Raw genomic sequence first — 18,829 nt, forward strand, 5'->3', positions numbered from 1 at the left:
ATGAAATTACAATGTACCATTTGTAATTCAGTAATATGAGACAATTGGTCAGGGGTCTGATTACATTTGCAAGGCACTGTATAAATAATCATTGCTAAAACAGCTATTTGAACTGCACATTTCGTAAATAATAATCCTGTCTGTTACAGCATCTCTAAGACATTAAATCAGAGTGCAATGTATGCACATGGAGCCCAAGTGATTCATCTCATTTATAAAGTTAAAAAGGGATACACAATAAGGCTGTTTGCAATGAAGACAAAATGAAAAGGGCATGAATACAAAAAGGGATCAATGGAAAGAAGCAGCCTTGGGATACACATAACTTGGCAAGCTGCTGAATTGCTTACAGCTTACTATTTTACACAATTTAGGCTGAAGACTGCTGATATTTTTTCCAGAAAGCTGAAGGTGGCTGGGAAGAGGGATTGCATTGTGTACATTCATCCCACTTTCACCTCAGATAAACAGTTTTCCCAGGTTTCTCTACTGTTTCAAAAGTTTGCAACAGCAGTATCTGAAAGAGCATCTCTGTTCCTACCAACCTTCCCAGGCATGAAGACCTGCAGAGGGGGATCTCTTGCTAGTTCTGACACCCTCCAGAGTGTGGGGAATAGTGGCCTGGGCAAGAGGGCTTTCTCTGGGGAATCTCCTAAATTGTGGAACTCCCCCCCTCTCCATACACAGAGGTGCATCTATAGCATCTTCACTGTGCAGATATCGCCATTTAGCTGAAGACGCACCTCTTTACCTTGGCTTTTTACAGTTAAGGTGTTTGTGTTGTTTTGGTGACCCACTTCCATCGCTGAATTTATACTGCTCTGTTCTATTGTAGAACAGTTTTATGTGTTTTAAAATTATAGTGCTTTTTATCTATTTTAATGTTTTATTTCTATTTGTTGCACAGGGATCTTATGGTGAAGGATGGATAATTAATCTTATAAATAAATAGAAATAAACCAATAAGTAGGGAAGGGGAATAGGGGGTCGTTCCTCTGTATTCCCCAACAGCATCAGATTTGGAGGGAAGGGGGGGTTGCATCATGCTGAATGCTTCTCTTCCTTAGTCATGCAGCAATGGTGTGACGTGGCACCAGGCATACCTCATCAGCTGTCTCATTCAACCCTTTAAAGAGAATACAGCAAGCCACACAGGTGTGTAGAGGCCTCCCCCCCTGCCCCTGCCTTTTACAGGAACCTGGGATTCCCGGGTGTCAAACAGTAGCCCCATCACCATGGCAGCATTGCTGGCTCCCACTATAACAGGTGTGGGGAACTTTTGGCCCTCCAGATGTTGCTGAACTACAACTCACATCAGCCTCAGCAAGTACAGCCAATGACCCGGGCTGATGGGAGTTGCAGTTCAGCAACATCTGGAGGACCAAAGGTTCCCCACACTTATACTACCCCAATAGAAGGCTTTCTGGAGGTCTGTGCAGGATTGTTGAGGCATCCCTTGTTCCTGTTGCCCCAGGATTTTAGCATGTGTTTTTAAATTGTTTTTAATTTTTTTTTTAAATTGTGTTTTTAAATTGTTTTTTAAAATTTGTATATTTGTTTTTATTGTTTTTAATTGCTGTAAACTGCCCAGAGAGCTTCAGCTATGGGGCGGTATATAAATATAATAAATAAATAAATAGCAAAATCTATTTGACCAGCAGCAACAGTGGAAAAAAGAAATGTGTGTGTATACCATAGGAGGCTATGCCTCCTTCAAACTATTTCCAACTCTCTTAGAGACTAATGTTCATCCCCAGTGTTATTGACTCATTATCATACCTCAGACGTACTACTGACATAAATTATCATCATGTTGGAATGACACTTACGCAGCCAATAATGCTCGCAGAAGATCATCTGCTAATGGTAGCCTGAAGGACTTGCAAACAGTCCTGCACGTGTCACTAGCCAGCAGTCCACATCTGCACAAACAGAAGTAATATTTCTCATGTAATTTTTTAAAAAATTGAAATAGAAAAATATACAATGCATAGTTTAAGAAATGTCTAGATTTGTATTTAAAGAGCAGTAATCTGAAAAAGTAGCAGAAACACTTGTGGAAAGGAAAACTTCTTAAAATGTAGCCCAGTGGCTGTTCCTTGTTTTCAAGCTGGTTCATTTTGGGAATTTTGAGTCCCAAAGAAAGCAAATACTCATAGGCACCTATGAAAGGAAGGGTTGTACCTCAGCGGTAGAGCATTTGTTACACCTGCAGAAATCCCTGGATCCAATCCCCATTGTCTCCAGGTAGGTCTGGGAAAGGCACCTGACTGAAATCCTGGAGAGCTACTACTGAGCCGGTGTAAGACAATATGGACTCAGTATACGGCAGCTTCCTATGTTCCTATGCCCCTTTTTCCTGGGCCACCAGCCAATGCCCCCATTTCAGTGCTTCTGTTGGAACCTCCCCCTCGTGCACCAGAGCTTTGCATTGACTAAATTGTTTTGGTCTGCAACTTGTTAACAGGATTTAAAATGTTTTCTGGTAGTAAATAGATCCAGGCCATCACAGCGACACAGAATTCTCAGAACAGCAGAAATAACGAAGCCCCCTAAAGCATGCCAGATAAAGAAGATAAGCGAAAGAGCAACATTGTATCATTCCATTCCTTCTCAAAATGCTGCAACAGACTTGGAGGCAGATGACATCTTCTGCTTGCATTCAGCATAATGGAAGAAGCAAAAGCTCTCAAAGCAGGGAATCACCAAACTATCATACACAAAAGACAGCATTTTCAGCATACTTTTTGGAAAGTACATCACTACCTTCCAAGTAAATGTGTTTAGGCTCAGGGTGTTATTCCCACTAATTTCATGGGAGATTTAACAGAGACATGACCAGCCTTCCTCAGTAGGCAAGGTGGCCACATTTCTAGGAGGGGCTTCATAGAAATTAATAGAAAAAAAATCAGCTATTTCCTCATAACCATCAGAACCTTCTGCATCTCTCCTGCCAAGCCCACGTACCCACAATCTGTTAGCATCAGAAATGCATAAGAACAACTATTCTGAACGTTCACAAGCTTTAACCAACTTGTAACTGACACCTTCTATAAATAAATTACAGTGGCAGCTGGGGGTTCCATGTCACTGGGGCAGTGGAATCTGCCCCAGGTTTTAGTCTGAACTTTCCAGGAGCTGTCCAAGGTGCTTCAGCTCCCTGAAAGTTGGGAGTAAAATCTGGAGTGGATTCCACACCCTCACTGATATGGAACCACCAGCCACCACTGATAAAATTATAACTTCCCTGTTGCCCTTCACCTTTTAAGTACTTTGCTATGCTCGCAGTCATCGCAGCTAAAGAATTAAAAAAAAAATCAGGATGACTTAAATATGAGAAAACGTCCTCTTGAAAAGTCCACTTTGACCCGGGGGGCGGGAGGTTGCAGAGTTTATGAGTTGAGGGTGGAGTATGGCACACCATCACTTTGGGAGGCACAAGTTGCCACTATTTTTAAAAAAACTATTTTAAAACCAAACTCACTATATTTCAATGAAAGCTGCCATGCCACAAATTTAAAAGCCTGTTTAAAAGCCAGGTGAAAAAGAGGATAGGCTCCTGCACTTTTATTAGTTATACAGAAGAGGGAATTTCAGCAGCTGTAGCATCACATGCACATACCCCAAAATGTAGGTGAGATAAATCAGTACTCCAACATTCATTGGTCCCAATCTGGCTATGCTTCTGAGACATAAACACCTTCTTCTAATTGAAATAAAAGTGTTGGTTCCCTTAAGCTGATGGAACAGAAAGTGTATTAGCTTGGTAGCTTGTTGCTGCTGGCATAACAAGCCCAGAATTCAAAACTAAGCTGGGCATTTTTGTTGCCAAATTCCTGTAAGGAACCACTCCTTCTAATACTGAACTCAAGTAGTTGAGTGCCAACAGAAATGGTGTCAAAACAGGGCCAGTAAGACACAAGAAATGACTGCTTGGGAGATGAGCATGACTGGAGAAACTTGAGGTTTGCAGAAGCACAAAAAGATCAAAAACCCAAGGCGGCAATTTTTTTTAAAAAAAGGAGCCTAATGAGGACTGAAGATACTCAGTAATCATGGAACGTAGACTGGCATTTGGAAAAGAAAAATGGAAGATGAGTTGGGAAGGAGTGGAATGCTGTCCTTGGAAGGAATGGCTGGCTGGAACCCTGAACAGGAACACTCCTTTTTGGAGGAAGGAGACATTGCAACATTTTGCTGCAGGTCCCACTTGTAAGAGATCTAGAGCCATTCATGACATTCGATATAAAGTTTCATGTTCTTTGATTTCTTAGATAGGATTCAGTACAAAATACCATGCAGATTTCCAATAGAAAAAGAATTCCTTACTTGTCCCGGTCATTATATGCCATCACTGTTAAAAGCTGGCCAAAATTCTCAAAGTTACTTTTCTTTATTTGTTCCTGGGACACTGCTAGAAGGTAGGTGGTATCCATCTCATTCTTATCTCTTAGGCTGTAATATCGCCCAATGGTCATAATTTCATGTTCTGATAATTTTCCATCTGAGATATTCAACATCAAATTTCTGAAAAACGAGGATTATTTTTTTAAAAAAAATACGATTGCTTATATGAAGCACATCTGAAAATAGTAACAAAATCTGAAACATCTAAAGTGGCTTGTGTTGGTGCAATTAACCACACTGCTCATTTGTAACCAGCATATTGTTATGTAAATATTGTTTTAGTTAAGCTCCACAACACAATGAAATGGAAAAATGTCACAACTGTGCCAATATATCAGTTTTTTATAGTTTTTATCTACTCAACAAGCATACATGTTTCTTGAACAGTTTATGTAGAAATATAGATTACTTCTTACAACATGGAAACAAAGATATTAGTTTACCAGGTAAAACAAACAAAAAAGTTAAAACCTTGTCCAACAACCAAGTTAAATTTAGAATTCTAGGTGATGCACAATTTTCTGATTTTGGGATTGTGCACACTTTCTAGCTGGGGCAGTATTTTTCTTATGTTTTCTTTTGCTTTCCTGTCTGTTCTGAACAGCTTTGCCTTAACAGCAAAAAGTAAACAGAATCTGTGTTAAGGCAACAGAGAGATTGTAAATATTTCAAATTTTCTTAAAACTATGGTGTTTGTAAACTAATTGCACGTAACTGGAGTGAGAGTATTGGTTTGCGAAGTTCTCTTGACGTTATTATGCATGTTGAAAGGCACATTGCACAGGATGCATTTAAGTCATAACAGCCAAATATTTTAAAGAGATGTATGTATGCTTGCTCAAAATCAGTATGACTTTTTCTTGATACAGTATAAGACATTCTCAGAGAGGTAGAACTGCGATATGGACATGGTACTTTGCTGTTTGGAAAGGCTTTCTCCATCATTTCAATACAAAGACACAACAAGCATGAACATTCCTTTAAACATGTAGATTGAGTCCCTGCATGTGATGAAGAATCACCTGTGCTTTTCAATGGACATGAATCTCTGATCAGGCAACTATTTTCAGTAAAAGTGTCCAATTGTAAAATATGTTGGCAGGAAATTGAGCAAATGAGGCCATTCAGACATAATGCCAACTTATCAACTGATGTTATGAAAACAAAACTGGAAATTGCACTGTCGTCCTTCCTTGTGCACCACAATTGGTAATTTCTGATCCTTGTTTGAGAGAAAATGTAGTTTGATACTGTGCCTGATCAGGCAAACCATTGTCAATACTTGCCTGCAAACCAGGGTCAAAGCCAGATTTTATCTCCTGATTTGCGCTCTAGTTTGCAGCTAATTGCAAGCCATAGTTTGTCTCTTCAGATGAAATGCCAAACTATTGCTTAACATTGTGTCTGAATGGTCCCAAAGATCCCATCAGTATTCTTATGAAGAAGATCTGTCAGAAAACCACAATCTGTTGGAAAAGTAGGATCAAGTGCTCAATTTATATTATTGTGCGAAAGGTCAAACAGGGACTCTGCCATGTCCAGTGAGTATAAGTTAACCCTGCTAAGGGACATGCAGTCTGAAGCAGCTTTCTGAACCATCTCTCTTGACCCAAAGTAAGTTTTGCCTAACTCAAAGGCTGTTTTGCACCTCTTGGGCCATTTAAGTGGAAACCTGAACCTATGTCAAGGCATCATCATGTCATTTACACAAGAAGCTATGTCAGGAGAAAGACAATTTTCGTTATAGGGATGAGGAATCTGTAGCTCTCCAGATGTTGCTGGATTCCAACTTCTATTACTATTATATTATTAATTATATTAATTGATGATGATTTCTTACATGCCTGCTATTAAAAATAGTCTTGAGGAGACTTACAGTATAAAATACAAACAATATAAAATATACAAGAATTAAAAATAGTGATAATAGCAGCCAACAAATGCATCAATACATCCCTAATCATTTGCCCTGTTGGCTGGGACTGAGGGGATCGGAGTCCACCAACACCTAGAGGGCTACAAGTTCCCCATCCCTGTTTAAGAGAACTGAAGGCAATGTGAGAGGCAAAGGCAGTGTGGTCCATGATGCCTACACTCTTTTCTTTTGAAGCACTACCAAAAAACCTGAAAACCTGTTTGTCTATAGATGACAGAGGGTCAGAAAAATGAGCGTACACACCATAAGCAACTGTTACACTATTATATTGCCTTTAGCCTTCAAGGAAAAAAATATCGACCTCTAGCCTAGATGGTTGGATAGATGATCTAAGAGTGTATAGTAACAAGAAGCTTCAGAGCAGAGTATAACTTTTGCATATTTTCTACCCAGATCAAGATGACTTGGAAGTGGAATTTAAATATCTTACAGCTTCAACATTTGTACAGTTTCAGACCAGTGTCCTGGTGTATGGATACGCTAAATACAGATTTATTTTATTACCTTTAATTGGGAAAAGACAAGGAAAGAGTAAAAAATATATATGAAAGGAAGTATTTCTTTGAGTTTCCACAGAGAGGTTTCATATTCACTCTGGCAAGGTTTCTGTACAGATCAGTAATTATTGCATATAGCAAGAAAACATATGTGCAACACATATCCATGTTTACTCAGAATTAAGCCCCCCTGTGTTCAATGGGATTTATATAAGTATGCATAGGACTGCAGTCTCAAGGATTTAAACAACGTAACTTTTTATATAATAAAAAAAACCAGGACTGGTAATTAGAAATAAAATACAGGAACAATGAAGTGGGGTTGTCATCTGTTTCAATTTCATACTGGCCCGTTAGGTTTTCATGTAAATTCCAACAGAAGCCTTAGGAACATGGTGAGGTATACATGAGAACATGCCAGTCATGAAGTGTCAAGTGTTGCATTATGTTGTAAATGCTTACGATTACAAAATGCTGCTGTTCAGTAGCAGAGCATATGCACTGCATGTAGAAGGACTTAGGTTTAATTCCCCGCATCTCCACTTGAAAGATAGTGTGGCTGGAAAGACCCCTGTCTAAATCTGTAGGGTACAGCTGCTAGTCAGAGTAGAAAACACTGGACCGGATGGGTCAAAACTCTGACTCAGTATAAGGCAGCTTTACATGACTGTGTGTATTTGCTCTCACAATTTACAACACTGAGATTGTCAAAATTCCAGACAAGTCTAGCCTGCCAGAAAAAGACTCCACGGGTATTCTGTAGATACCACTGCAAAGGACTTTGTGCTAATTAAGCCTGTTTATGTTCCATGTGATGGAGAAAGCCAGACTACCCACACCCTAGTAGATTATCTCTCTATCTTGGTGATGGGAACCTCACAGAAGGGATCCTAAAACCTAAACTTAGTTACTAAGAGGGAATTACACTGTTTTTCCTCTAGGCATTGGGAGTCTTACCTAAATTCGTCATAATCAATAATGGTGGTGTGTTGAGGATCATTAGCTGCGAAAATCTGTTTAATCTCTCTTGATCGAGGTTCTCCTATCACTTTCAGCTTGTTCAAAATTATGTTGATATCGGCCACAGGATACTGGAAAGAAAGAGGTCAGTGTGAGAATAAAAGAACATATATTTAATACATACAAAGTACTGTTTGGTAATGTGCAGCAGTGTGGAGGCTGAAAACTGCAGTAGCCGGTTATTCTTATCCTTTATGATACACACTTGCGCATCCCATCATCTTACTTGCTGAACTTTTAAAAAAGCTAGCAGTAAATCCCAATGTAGCTTTTATAAAAAATTTCAAAGCCATGCCAAGATCCACTTGAGAGAATGACTGCCAGCCCAAGACATTTTGCTGCCTGAGCAAAGGACAAGAAGGTGTCACCTCTCCCTTCCACAGACAGAAGCCAACTGGAATGGCAGCTGAATCACTGCATCTGAGGCTGCAGGCTAGTTTAGGAGGCCAAGGATAAGCCGTGTGGCATATTCAAGCTCTGTCCTCCAACAGAGTGGAAGAGCTGGCTCAGGAGGAAAAGGGGATACCACCACTGCTGTCCCTGAGCATCTTCCACTTAAGGCGGTTGCCTCATTTTGCCTAATGTTATGTCTGGACCTGGAGATAAACATCTGTCAACATGCATTCAGAATGTTGCATATCTATTCCTCCAAGCCCATTAAATCAGGGTTTCATCTGAGAAGCCTTTCACAAACACACAGCTTCAATATGTGCCACCACCCTCTCCTGGCATGGGCAATGGCATTGGTGAGGAGTCCTCTCTGCTACTTTTAATTTCTCATGGGAGAGAGAAGCTGGAAGCATGGATACATGTGCACTTATGTGTCTTGTTATCTCCTGTGACAAATGAAGTTGAAGGTAAAACATGATCAGCCAGTACTATTGTGACTATGAGGAGGTTTGATCAGAAGACTTTTGGTGGTGGAGGTGCAGAAGAATATGCAGAAGATAGTGGAAAATTTGAGGGGAGGGCACATGGCACATACAGAATATATATATAAAGAACTGATTTGGTCCAATGGAGTACAACATGTTCAAATGGTGAAGAAATTATGAAATAGCTGTTTCAGTTGCTGTGTTCACCCAGTGAGTGAGGCGAGTTCAAAAACTTACACTGTGGACTGTTAGGGGCTATCAGTGAATAGTGATGTAACCATCACAGCACTATTTTGCCTTGTGTCTAGTTTGCACTCACACCTCTCTGTGAACAGTTGTGGTATCAATATAATATTGTTCAAAATCACCCAGCAATTGACCATGACCTTCATTGTGGTGAAACTAGTTTGCAATATCTTAACTTCTAACTTCCATTTATACAAATTTGTAAAATTCAATTTCAGATGATTTCTTGAGAACTCTGAGGAAAATGAAACACCAAGGCTGCTTCCAGACCTTCACTATTTTGCAGGTGGGATTCATTTGCATACCCGCAAATTCAGGTTTTGCATCAAAGTAGATTTGATGATCTTGCACAACAAACAAATCAAAACAAAAGCTCAATAAGCAGCAGATGTCATATAACTCTCTGCAAACTTTTGTGCAAGCAAATCATGATGAATGCTCAACAGGTTATCCCAAAGTGAACCTAGTATAACTTTTTTAAAATATGACTATTTCAATGAAATATGTTAAATATGAAATTTAAAAAACAACACCCCAACACTGTGCTCTCCTTTTCAGGATCCTAATTTTGTCTCCTCCTTATATGATTGTTCTTTCTCCCAAGGACCCTTACAGCTGCTTTCTGAAGGAGCAACTATAACAATGATCAGATGTTCTTATGGATTTTGTTTGGTTAGCTTCCACACCTTTATCTTTTGCATGGGAAAATTAACTGGTCCATTACAGACTGTATCAGCAGCTCTCTTTTTCTTTTGCTGATTTATCCTTTCCAGAAACAAAGGCAGGATTAGGACATTATGAAAGTCAATCTGTGGGCTTGAATCATCGGGCACAAAGTATACTCCATGACATTTACCAAACACATTATTTTGTATATATCTCGCATTGAACAGGTTCAGAACATGGACCCTTTTCTTTTTCTTTTCACTATGTTTTCAATCAGACAACGGTGGCTCTGTGTTGATCTTGGGGAGAATAAATAATGGTTTCCAAAGCCACCATTATTCAGTCAAGATAATAAAGCCACATATGCCTTAAAGGCCAAATAAGGACTGGAAAGCACAGCTTGCCTCATTTGCATGTTTCTCCATGTAGTTGAAAGCATACTCGTCCGCATCCACCAAAAGAAAGACGTGGCCATGGAAACACACTTTAGCTCCGACATACAGATCCTTAGCTGTGTAGTACTCAGACAGTTCACTCTTATAGAGCTCTTGCCCAGGCTTCTTAACAAGACCTCTTTCCAGGAATTTCCCACCAATTACCCCTGTAACAAGAGTACTATAAATAACAAGCTGTATATTTCAAAAAGAAACTAAAGATACTCTATCCTCACATTTCCTGTCAACCATAGTGAATTACCCACACCAGTGCACACGTAGTTGTTTCCATCAGGGCAGTTTCAAATGCAGATTCCCTGATGTGGTCATTTCAGTGTCTGCCAAATACTTTTCTACTTCCTCATAATGACAAACAAAAAATTACCTCTTTTGGCAGTTTCCACAATCCAGACCCTAGCACTGGGATTTGTGCATTCATATGGGAAAAAGCTACGTGCACCACACTGGGTTGGAACTTAAATCCAGAGGAAGTTAGTCACACTTCAGTCTCATTTTTGGCTCCTCTTTATTAACTTAAAGAAGCTGATGAAAGTTAAGGTCCCCATCCTCCCCCTCTTCCCTGCAGCCATCTGCAACCCTCAGAAAGTCTCTCCAGTAGGTTGGGAGCCCACCTGGATAATGTGGGATGTGGTGCAGGGGCTGCTGAGGAGGAAGATGAACCTGCTCCACTGTTTTAAATGGGTTGGATTCTGGCAGCGCAATCCAATTTATGAGTAGCCAGGAGGCATGGTGATGGCAGAGGAGCCACCAGGAAGCTCTGCAGCATCCACTTGCTGCTTGGGAGCCACCAGCCCGGCTGAATGCAGGCTCCATTGGGAACTGTGTGCAGGAGCTGGACAGGAAGAGCCGGCTCCCATGAACAGGCCTACTAAGGAGTAAGTGCTCGCTGTAGACCAGAGTTGTCATTATTTTACTCCGCCGCCCTTTTTGCCAGTGGAATTCTTGTGTGGAGCATGGCCTAGGGGAGTGCTCAGAGAGAGACTTGGATCTCACGTAAGTCCCCCCTGTGGCTCCTCCCCTGCACCCAGAATGCCCCATTTTCACGGCTACTGCTGGTTTCTGATGGCTCTCCATCTGCCAGGCTGGCTATTCCTGGTGGACTCCCAGTGGCACCACAGGGTCCTGGCAGGGTCTTCTGCTGGTGGAGTCCAGCAGCGTCGGGAGCCTACCAGCTCAGTCTGGGGTCCACCTCATCCAACTACCTCCAGCCTGGCGCAAAATCAAGTTGGTCTGTGCCCTAAGATAAGTTAACTTAAGGAATTCCTTGAAGAAAGGGATGAAAAACTTCCCTACCATCAATTTCCTTACATTATATTAGAAACCAAGCCTGATTTGGGGTGATTCCCCCTTCTACAGCAGCCCTCCCATCACACATTGTTCAGGAGCGTCTCCAGCCCTCAGAAGATGGCTTTCAAGGCATGCAGGTGGCTGCAGAGGGAGGAGAGATGGGAAGCTTTCTGCGCATGAATTTTCCCAAGTCAAGTTATCCTACAATCCAAGCCATTGAAATCAATGAGAAAAGTCAGTCACAGCATTCCAATGGGACTAAGATGTGACTTCTTCTGGATCCAACCCATTTGGATGACAAGTACCAGTGCGCTGAATTTTAATAATAGTTATTATACAATAAGGAAAGATGATTATTATGGAGTTTGAAAGAGATCTGTTGGTCACCAATCAATATAACTTTATTTGGCTCTGTTTGTGTTTCTTTTACAAATTACATCCCATGCACATATGTGTGCAAGTGATGGATTATAGTTCAATTAAAACTGCTTGTGTTGCATAAAAGGAGAACATACTCTATATCATCTGTTTTAGGAAAGCTATTACAAAATGATGCTTCTTTAAAAATGAATAGCATACAAGAAAGCTTTTTCTTCCAAGTGATGCATACTCCTTTAACATAGCATGCAAGAAACTGATGTCACATTTACCAAATTCTAAAAAAAAAAAAAAAAATGTGTCGACATACTTTTATTATAGGGTCACCAATGTGATGCCATCCTGATGTTATTGGACTACAACTCCCATTATTCCTGACCACTGGCCATGTGGTCAGGGCTGATGGGATTTAAGAACCCAACAACATCTGAAAGGCACCACCTTGGCAACCTGATTTATTAAGTACATTTATATTCTACGTTTTTCTACTGTGGAATGGAAGTCAAGATGCTCCAAGGCAATCTCCTATCCAGGCACTGATCAGTCTAGACACTTGCTTAGCTTCAACTTAGTGGTGGCTATAGCACGTGCCCTCAGGCCATGCCATGGAACAAATAACAAGCAGCTCATGAATTCTGGCATGCCTGTGGTTCATTTCCTGTTTATATCTGCACTCCCAACAAAATCCACGCAATAGACATTATAAAAATGTTTCATATGTATTATTTGGCAATACAAGTATAATAAAAAGGATGGGTAAAACAATAAAATGTCATTTAGAGTAAAATTATAAGAGCATGCAAGACTTGTAATATGCTATTCAACCCAAGTCTGGTTCAGAAATCTTCCTTTCACAATAAACAGAAAAGTGAAAAATCCATTAAGGTAATATTCAGGGTACGATTAAAGCCTGTAAGAGCATGAACATTCAGAGTCAAGAATAGAAGCCAGGCCACAATAGTTTCTTCCCATCCAGTTATTGATGCACAGAAGACCATCAGTTTAAGCAGGTGTCTGCATTACCAGGTCAAAAAAACTTTTAATGTCATGATTGGTTCCAGGTTTCTTTCCCTTAAAGACATTTATTTCGCAGTAAATGCACAAACATTCTTTTGCAATAAAAACGAACAAAAATAAAACAAACCAAGTACTCAGAAGGTATTGACAAAGGCAACATAATCCAAAGTGGTCTCTCTCTGATGGCAAGGCTCTAGGAGAATGAAGGTGTTTTCTCTTCAAAAATACAACACAACACAAAGAGTACCATCTTGTTTACCCTGGCACAAGCAGGGTTCTAGGAAAGAGTTCCTATCACTTCCTCTTGTTGCAGTTTCCCAGAATGCTGGAGTACACCAGAGCAAACCTTACAGCAGTGAATGAAGGTGATGAGCACGTCTGCCACAATTTCTCCCCATCCCCAAGGATCAATGATGAAGAAAGAAAATTAATCTGCTTGAAGGTAGGGAAGATGTTGGGGGGAGGGGGGAGCAGTAGCACATCTACCACAATACTGGTACAACATAAAGATATGTAATGAGCCTTTTAAAAAAGTAACTTTCATCAAAACCTAATGCTACTGCAATCCCTCTTACTGTTATCAGCTCAGTTTCTGATTCAGATCTTAAAGGAACATTAAAAGGCAGATAAGAATGACTTCCATAAAAAGCCCAATCTTCACAAACTTCCCCCCACTCTCCTACAAACTTTAATGAAGCAAAATCCAATCCTAGGAGATGAAGAGTCTTTCTCACCAAGTTGTTTCTTACATCTGTTTTCACCACATTGACAAATGTTGAGTTCGTTTAAAATGATTTTTTTTAAAAAAAACTTCTCCTTTATCAGAATTGTCTACAATGGAATTAGCCTCTCTCACCTGTATTTCGCTGGGGAGGCTCAAACATTGAAATGGTGTCATCACTCAGAAAATAAGAAATGAGGAACTTCCGGTCTTTGTCAATGGGATCAGTAGTAATAAGTTGTGCAAGAAACCGCAGTATATTACTTTCGAGGCCTTGTCTGTAACAGCAGAAACAAAGCAGGTACAAAATTGAGGGTGCCTCCCTTTTCCTTCACCTGGAGAAGCACTGCCATTTCTTTAGTTCAATAAATAAAATGCTAGCACAGTCTTCATTCAGCTTTTACATCAGTTTGAGCCCTTCTAAAGTAAGGACATGCCATTACTCATGCTCAGTTTTTGCCTTTAATGAGTTTATTCTGTGTTTCCAAACCTATTTATTACAGTAACAAAACATCAGAATCTGTCTTAATGTTACATTTTTTAAAATGTTCAATTTACTGTTTGAGGTATCTAATTTAAAAAAGCAGTATAAATTTTATCAGTAAATACCATATATTATAAATAGTGCTCCAATATCAACTCTACACTACATCAGACAAGAAACACATGATTTTACAGATCTGCAGTAACTTGGCAGGTTGCAATTGTACCGAATGCTGCATGTCTGGGCTCCCTCTTCATTATTCTATTAGAATTTTCCCATGCAAACCATAGTAACTCAGATGCACTGATTTCAAAAAAATGTTAAACAGAACCCAGAATCCCTTGCAAAACCGATAAAAGCCTCACTGTGCAGAACAGCATGTGATTAGGTAGTAGGAACAGTAAATGGAAAAACATAGCATTCCCTCCCTGTTTACTGGACATTAGCATGTAACTATTGTGATTTTTGTTACTTCTTTTACAGCTACATCTTCAAGGTTAATGAAAGCACAAACCCAAAGTTCTGAAAATCTTATTATTTGCTTGACTCATAGGAATTATGAATATTACAAAGCCCATTTGTAGTTATCTCTTGACGTAAAACATTTAATGGTAATCTCTCTTCCCCTTCCACTTTTCATTTCTGGAATCTGGGGGGAGGGAGGTTCCAAATATTGTTTTTGCTCAGATACCTGTCTTTTTCCATGAACTTCTTGAAGTCTTTTTGGGGCGGTTTGGGAAGCAAGCCCATGCAGGAGCAAAGAGAGTCCTCTTCAGAGCCAAATCCATGATACGGTGGAAACGTTCTTTCTACTTTCCGAGGAGGTGGCGCCTTGTACTGAACTGGAGTAAAGTCCTCTGTAACACAAAATTAGCAACCAACGTTTTACTGTTCAGTTACTGAATACGTTAAGAATGATTCTGCATTTCAATATATGAGGTCTTGATCTATGGAAACAAAATAGCTCTCCCCTTTTGGCAGACGTTACTGAATAATAAAATATGCATTTTAGAAAAGCAAATGTTTCCCCTAAACAGGAAAGCCCAATTTTGAAAATATTTTTCAAGTTTTGTCTTCTGGGAGCATGCTGCAATTGACATTTCTCTCTGTTTTCTATCAGCTTCTCTCTATGGATGGGAAAACCTGAAATGTTTCCATGAGCCTTGGTAGACTGCCAACCAACAAAAGTCCTTATCTTAGCAATGGGCCCGGCCTTTTCAAACCTATTTTTTCCAGTCTATGTTATTTTCTTAAACACTGCCTTAATCCTGGTGAATTTATCTGTATTCATCTCACAAACATAATTTACTTGTCAACAACATTACCCCAGTCACTATGTGTAACTTGCCTGTGAGCACCCAGCTTTTGGCACACTGACAGTTAAATAAAAAATCGTTAAATAAAACTATTTGAGGGTTAAGCCAATTCATTCCAATTAAGTTCATTTGTTTTATATCAGTACATTTTTGCTGCTTAAAAAAAAATGGACAGACATCCACACATGATGAATTTGCAAAACAGTCAGATCTGAGAAGAATTTGTGTGCCGAATTAAAAAGTAATGGTGGGCTCTTATTCTTTGAAAAGACAGAAATATGAAGTTTGCTAATGTATGGTAGTCTAGCGCATCTGGGTTTCAGGTCTTGCATAACAAATAGGACTCTGATTACAATCTTTCTTGCATTCCAACAGTGCCATCTAGTGCAATGCTAGTGGATGGGCTAAAGAGAATGTGCAAGTTTAAATGGCATCCCTAAGGAGGTGAAAAAAGAAAAAGAAAACTGGTGGCAGGGGAAAAGCCAGCCTTTCTACTTCCTCCCACCAGGCAACCACAGACTACACTGGGTTCAATCTGGCATCAGCACAAATATATTACACCAATGGGCTCTGAATGAGAGGAACTGTTGCTTCCCTCCCCCAGGAATGTTTCCACCACTTTGCTTCAGAGATGGGAATCAACAACAAAAGCCTTCCCCAAAAACAGCCACAGATTGTCTTCAGCTGAAGGATGCCAGGTAAAAAGTGGCAATGTGAGCAATAATGAGGCTCAAACATGGGACATACTCTAGCAAAAGCTAACTTGTTGGTACCATCAATCTGAATTATTTAAATTCATGCTTAATCAATGAAACTTAAAGGACTTAACTTTGGCTGGGTCTAGAAATAGATGAGTCTACCAGTCAGATCCCAATCTTAAGTGCAGTTTGCCCACACTTCCACATCAATTTATAGTTTTGTTTTGTTTTCTTTTTTAAAAAAGTCCTCATAAAACTTCATCTGCATTTTAGTGCATACTTCTTCTAATATAGAGGTTTATAAAAGTATGGATGGTGTGATGAAAGTGAACAGAAAGATCATTTTTTCTCCCTCTGTCATGATACCCAGTACCAGTACCAGTACCCAGGTCATCCAATGAAGCTCAATGTTGGAAGATTCAGGACAGACATAAGGAAGTACTTCTTTACATAGTAAAACTATAGAATTCTCCTCCACAAGATGAAATAACGGCCACCAACTTGGATGGCTAAGAAGATCACACAAATCATGGAGGATAAGGCTGTAAGTGGCTAGTAGCCACGATAGCTGTGTTCTACCTCCACTGTGAAAGCAGTATACTTCTGCAGACCAGTTGCTGGGAACCACAAGTGGACAGGGGGCTGTTGCTGCTTGCAGGTTTTCCATAGGCATATGGCAGACTGGTGTGAGCAGAGGGGCTAGACTAGATGGGTCTTTGGTCTAATTCAGGAGGGCACTTCCTCATTTTTGTACATTTTTTTGGTTGGAGAACTACAAAATTCAGAGAAGTGTAAATTTTAAATGATACCTGTGTATCACTTGGTTTGCTTATTGTTTCGGGAAGTATGAATTAGATAGGTTTGCATTCAAATGGGAACCAAACTGAATTTCTCCTCCATCTCTAGGAGGTTTGTGACCATGGTTTTCCTAGGAGGCTTGCTATAACCAAGTTCCCCTTAAATCTGATATTCAGACTGCATCCTCTAGCAGTAAGTAAATAAAACACAAATCAAATAAAGAATGCTGTTAAATTACTGACAGCTTGTAACTGGTGTTACATTTCAGTTTCCATCTTTCAATTTTCCCATTACACGATAGGCATGACTCTGTATTTTCTCTGTCTGCATATTGAGAATGCAGACAGCAAAATGTTAATAGAAGTGAGTTCTCTGTTATTGTAACACATTCATTGATCACCCCATGCAGCATAGTGTATTGTATTTTCAGCTTCACACAGCCCAGTCCAAAGTAGACCTGAATGTATTTATTCTTCTTCTTTTGTTGCTGTTATGTGCCTTCAAGTCGGTTACGTCTTATGGCAACCCTATAAATTGGCAACCTCCAACAGCATCTGTCGTGAACCACCCCGTTCATATCTTTTAAGTTCAGGTCTGTGGCTTCCTTTATGGAATCAATCCATCTCTTGTTTGGACTTCCTCTTTTTCTACTCCCTTCTGTTTTTCCCAGCATTATTCTCTTTTCTAGTGAATCATGTCTTCTCATGATGTGTCCAAAGTATGATAACCTCAGTTTCATCATTTTAGCTTCTAGTGACAGTTCTGGTTTAATTTGTTCTAACACCCAATTATTTGTCTTTTTCGCAGTCCATGGTATCTGCAAAGTTTTCCTCCGACACCACATTTCAAATGAGTTTATTTTTCTCTTATCCGCTTTTTTCACTGCCGAATTTTCACATCCACACACAGAGATTGGGAATACCATGGTCTGAATGATCCTGACTTTAGCGTTCATGATACATCTTTGCATTTGAGTCTTTTTCTACTTTTCTCAAAGCTGCCCTCCCCAGTCCTAGCCTTCCTCTGACTTCTTGACTATTGTCTCCATTTTGGTTAATGACTGTACCCAGGTATTGATACACCTTGACAAGTTTAATGTCCTCATTGTCAACTTTAAAGTTACACAAGTCTTCTGTTGTCATTACTTTAATCTTCTTGATGTTCAGCTGTAGTCCTGCTTTTGTGCTCTCCTCTTTAACGTTCAGCAGCATTCATCAGCATTACAAATCATTACTGGTTTCTGCTAGTAGCATGGTATCGTCTGCATATCTTAAATTATTGATATTTCTCCCTCCAGTTTTCACCATCTTGGTCCAATCCTGCTTTCTGTATGATATGTTCTGCATATAATTAAACAGATAGGGTGATAAAATACGCCAGTCTCACACCCTTTCCGACTGGGAACCAATTGGTTTCTCCACTGACTCTACTAGAAAATTTCTAGTCTTGACTCTACTAGAAAATTTCTTCAGTTGCTAATGTAAATTGTTCAAACAATAATAGAATTTAACTCCTGCAACAGAACACCCACTATTTAAAGCATCCCAGACCGATGCTTGTCTAAACCTAGCCATGGTGTGTTGCCATACCATTAGTGAACAGGTTGAAAAAAGTTTTATCTGCTTAAGGTCAACCCTCAACCCTCTGAAGCAGGTTTTCAGGGGGCAGAGGGGGCTGGAGGAAGGAGGAATTGGGAGAAATGGCTTCCCTTCTCCCTTTCTCTAGGATAAACAGAACTTCTCTTACTACAAGTCTAGACCTAGCCCTTTGTCTGTCTTCCCATAGCTCTCCTTTGTACATTTTCCAACACGTCAAAATCCTTTCTCAGTTGTGGTACTCCAAAAAACACAATACTCTAAGTAGGAATGTTCTAGGGATGGGCAAGAATTCTGCTGAATTCAGATTTAGCAATGGATTTTTCAGTGATCTGCATGTTCTCCATCTTTGTGGAGCAATCCTGCTTGCTCTGAACTTCAGTGACTTTCCCCCAACACCGGATTCCCCCCCCTTGAATATATTGTTCTTTTA

At 39.9% G+C, this 18,829-nt stretch overlaps 1 protein-coding gene across 2 annotated transcripts in view; it reads right to left on the reverse strand.

The window, feature by feature from the left end:
• EFHC2 (EF-hand domain containing 2) overlaps positions 1-18,829 on the reverse strand; it is a 73,079-nt gene that overhangs the window by 15,783 nt on the left and 38,467 nt on the right. For both annotated transcript variants that reach the window (XM_061629452.1, XM_061629450.1), the window contains exons 8-13: positions 14,681-14,846; positions 13,641-13,783; positions 10,052-10,248; positions 7,798-7,931; positions 4,330-4,527; positions 1,830-1,922 (exon numbers count right to left, since the gene is read on the reverse strand). In XM_061629452.1, the coding sequence (XP_061485436.1) occupies positions 1,830-1,922; positions 4,330-4,527; positions 7,798-7,931; positions 10,052-10,248; positions 13,641-13,783; positions 14,681-14,846 (931 nt within the window). The remainder of the gene's footprint in view (positions 1-1,829; positions 1,923-4,329; positions 4,528-7,797; positions 7,932-10,051; positions 10,249-13,640; positions 13,784-14,680; positions 14,847-18,829) is intronic.

This window comes from Rhineura floridana, chromosome 5, assembly GCF_030035675.1.
Source record: "Rhineura floridana isolate rRhiFlo1 chromosome 5, rRhiFlo1.hap2, whole genome shotgun sequence".
Lineage (NCBI taxonomy): Eukaryota > Metazoa > Chordata > Lepidosauria > Squamata > Rhineuridae > Rhineura > Rhineura floridana.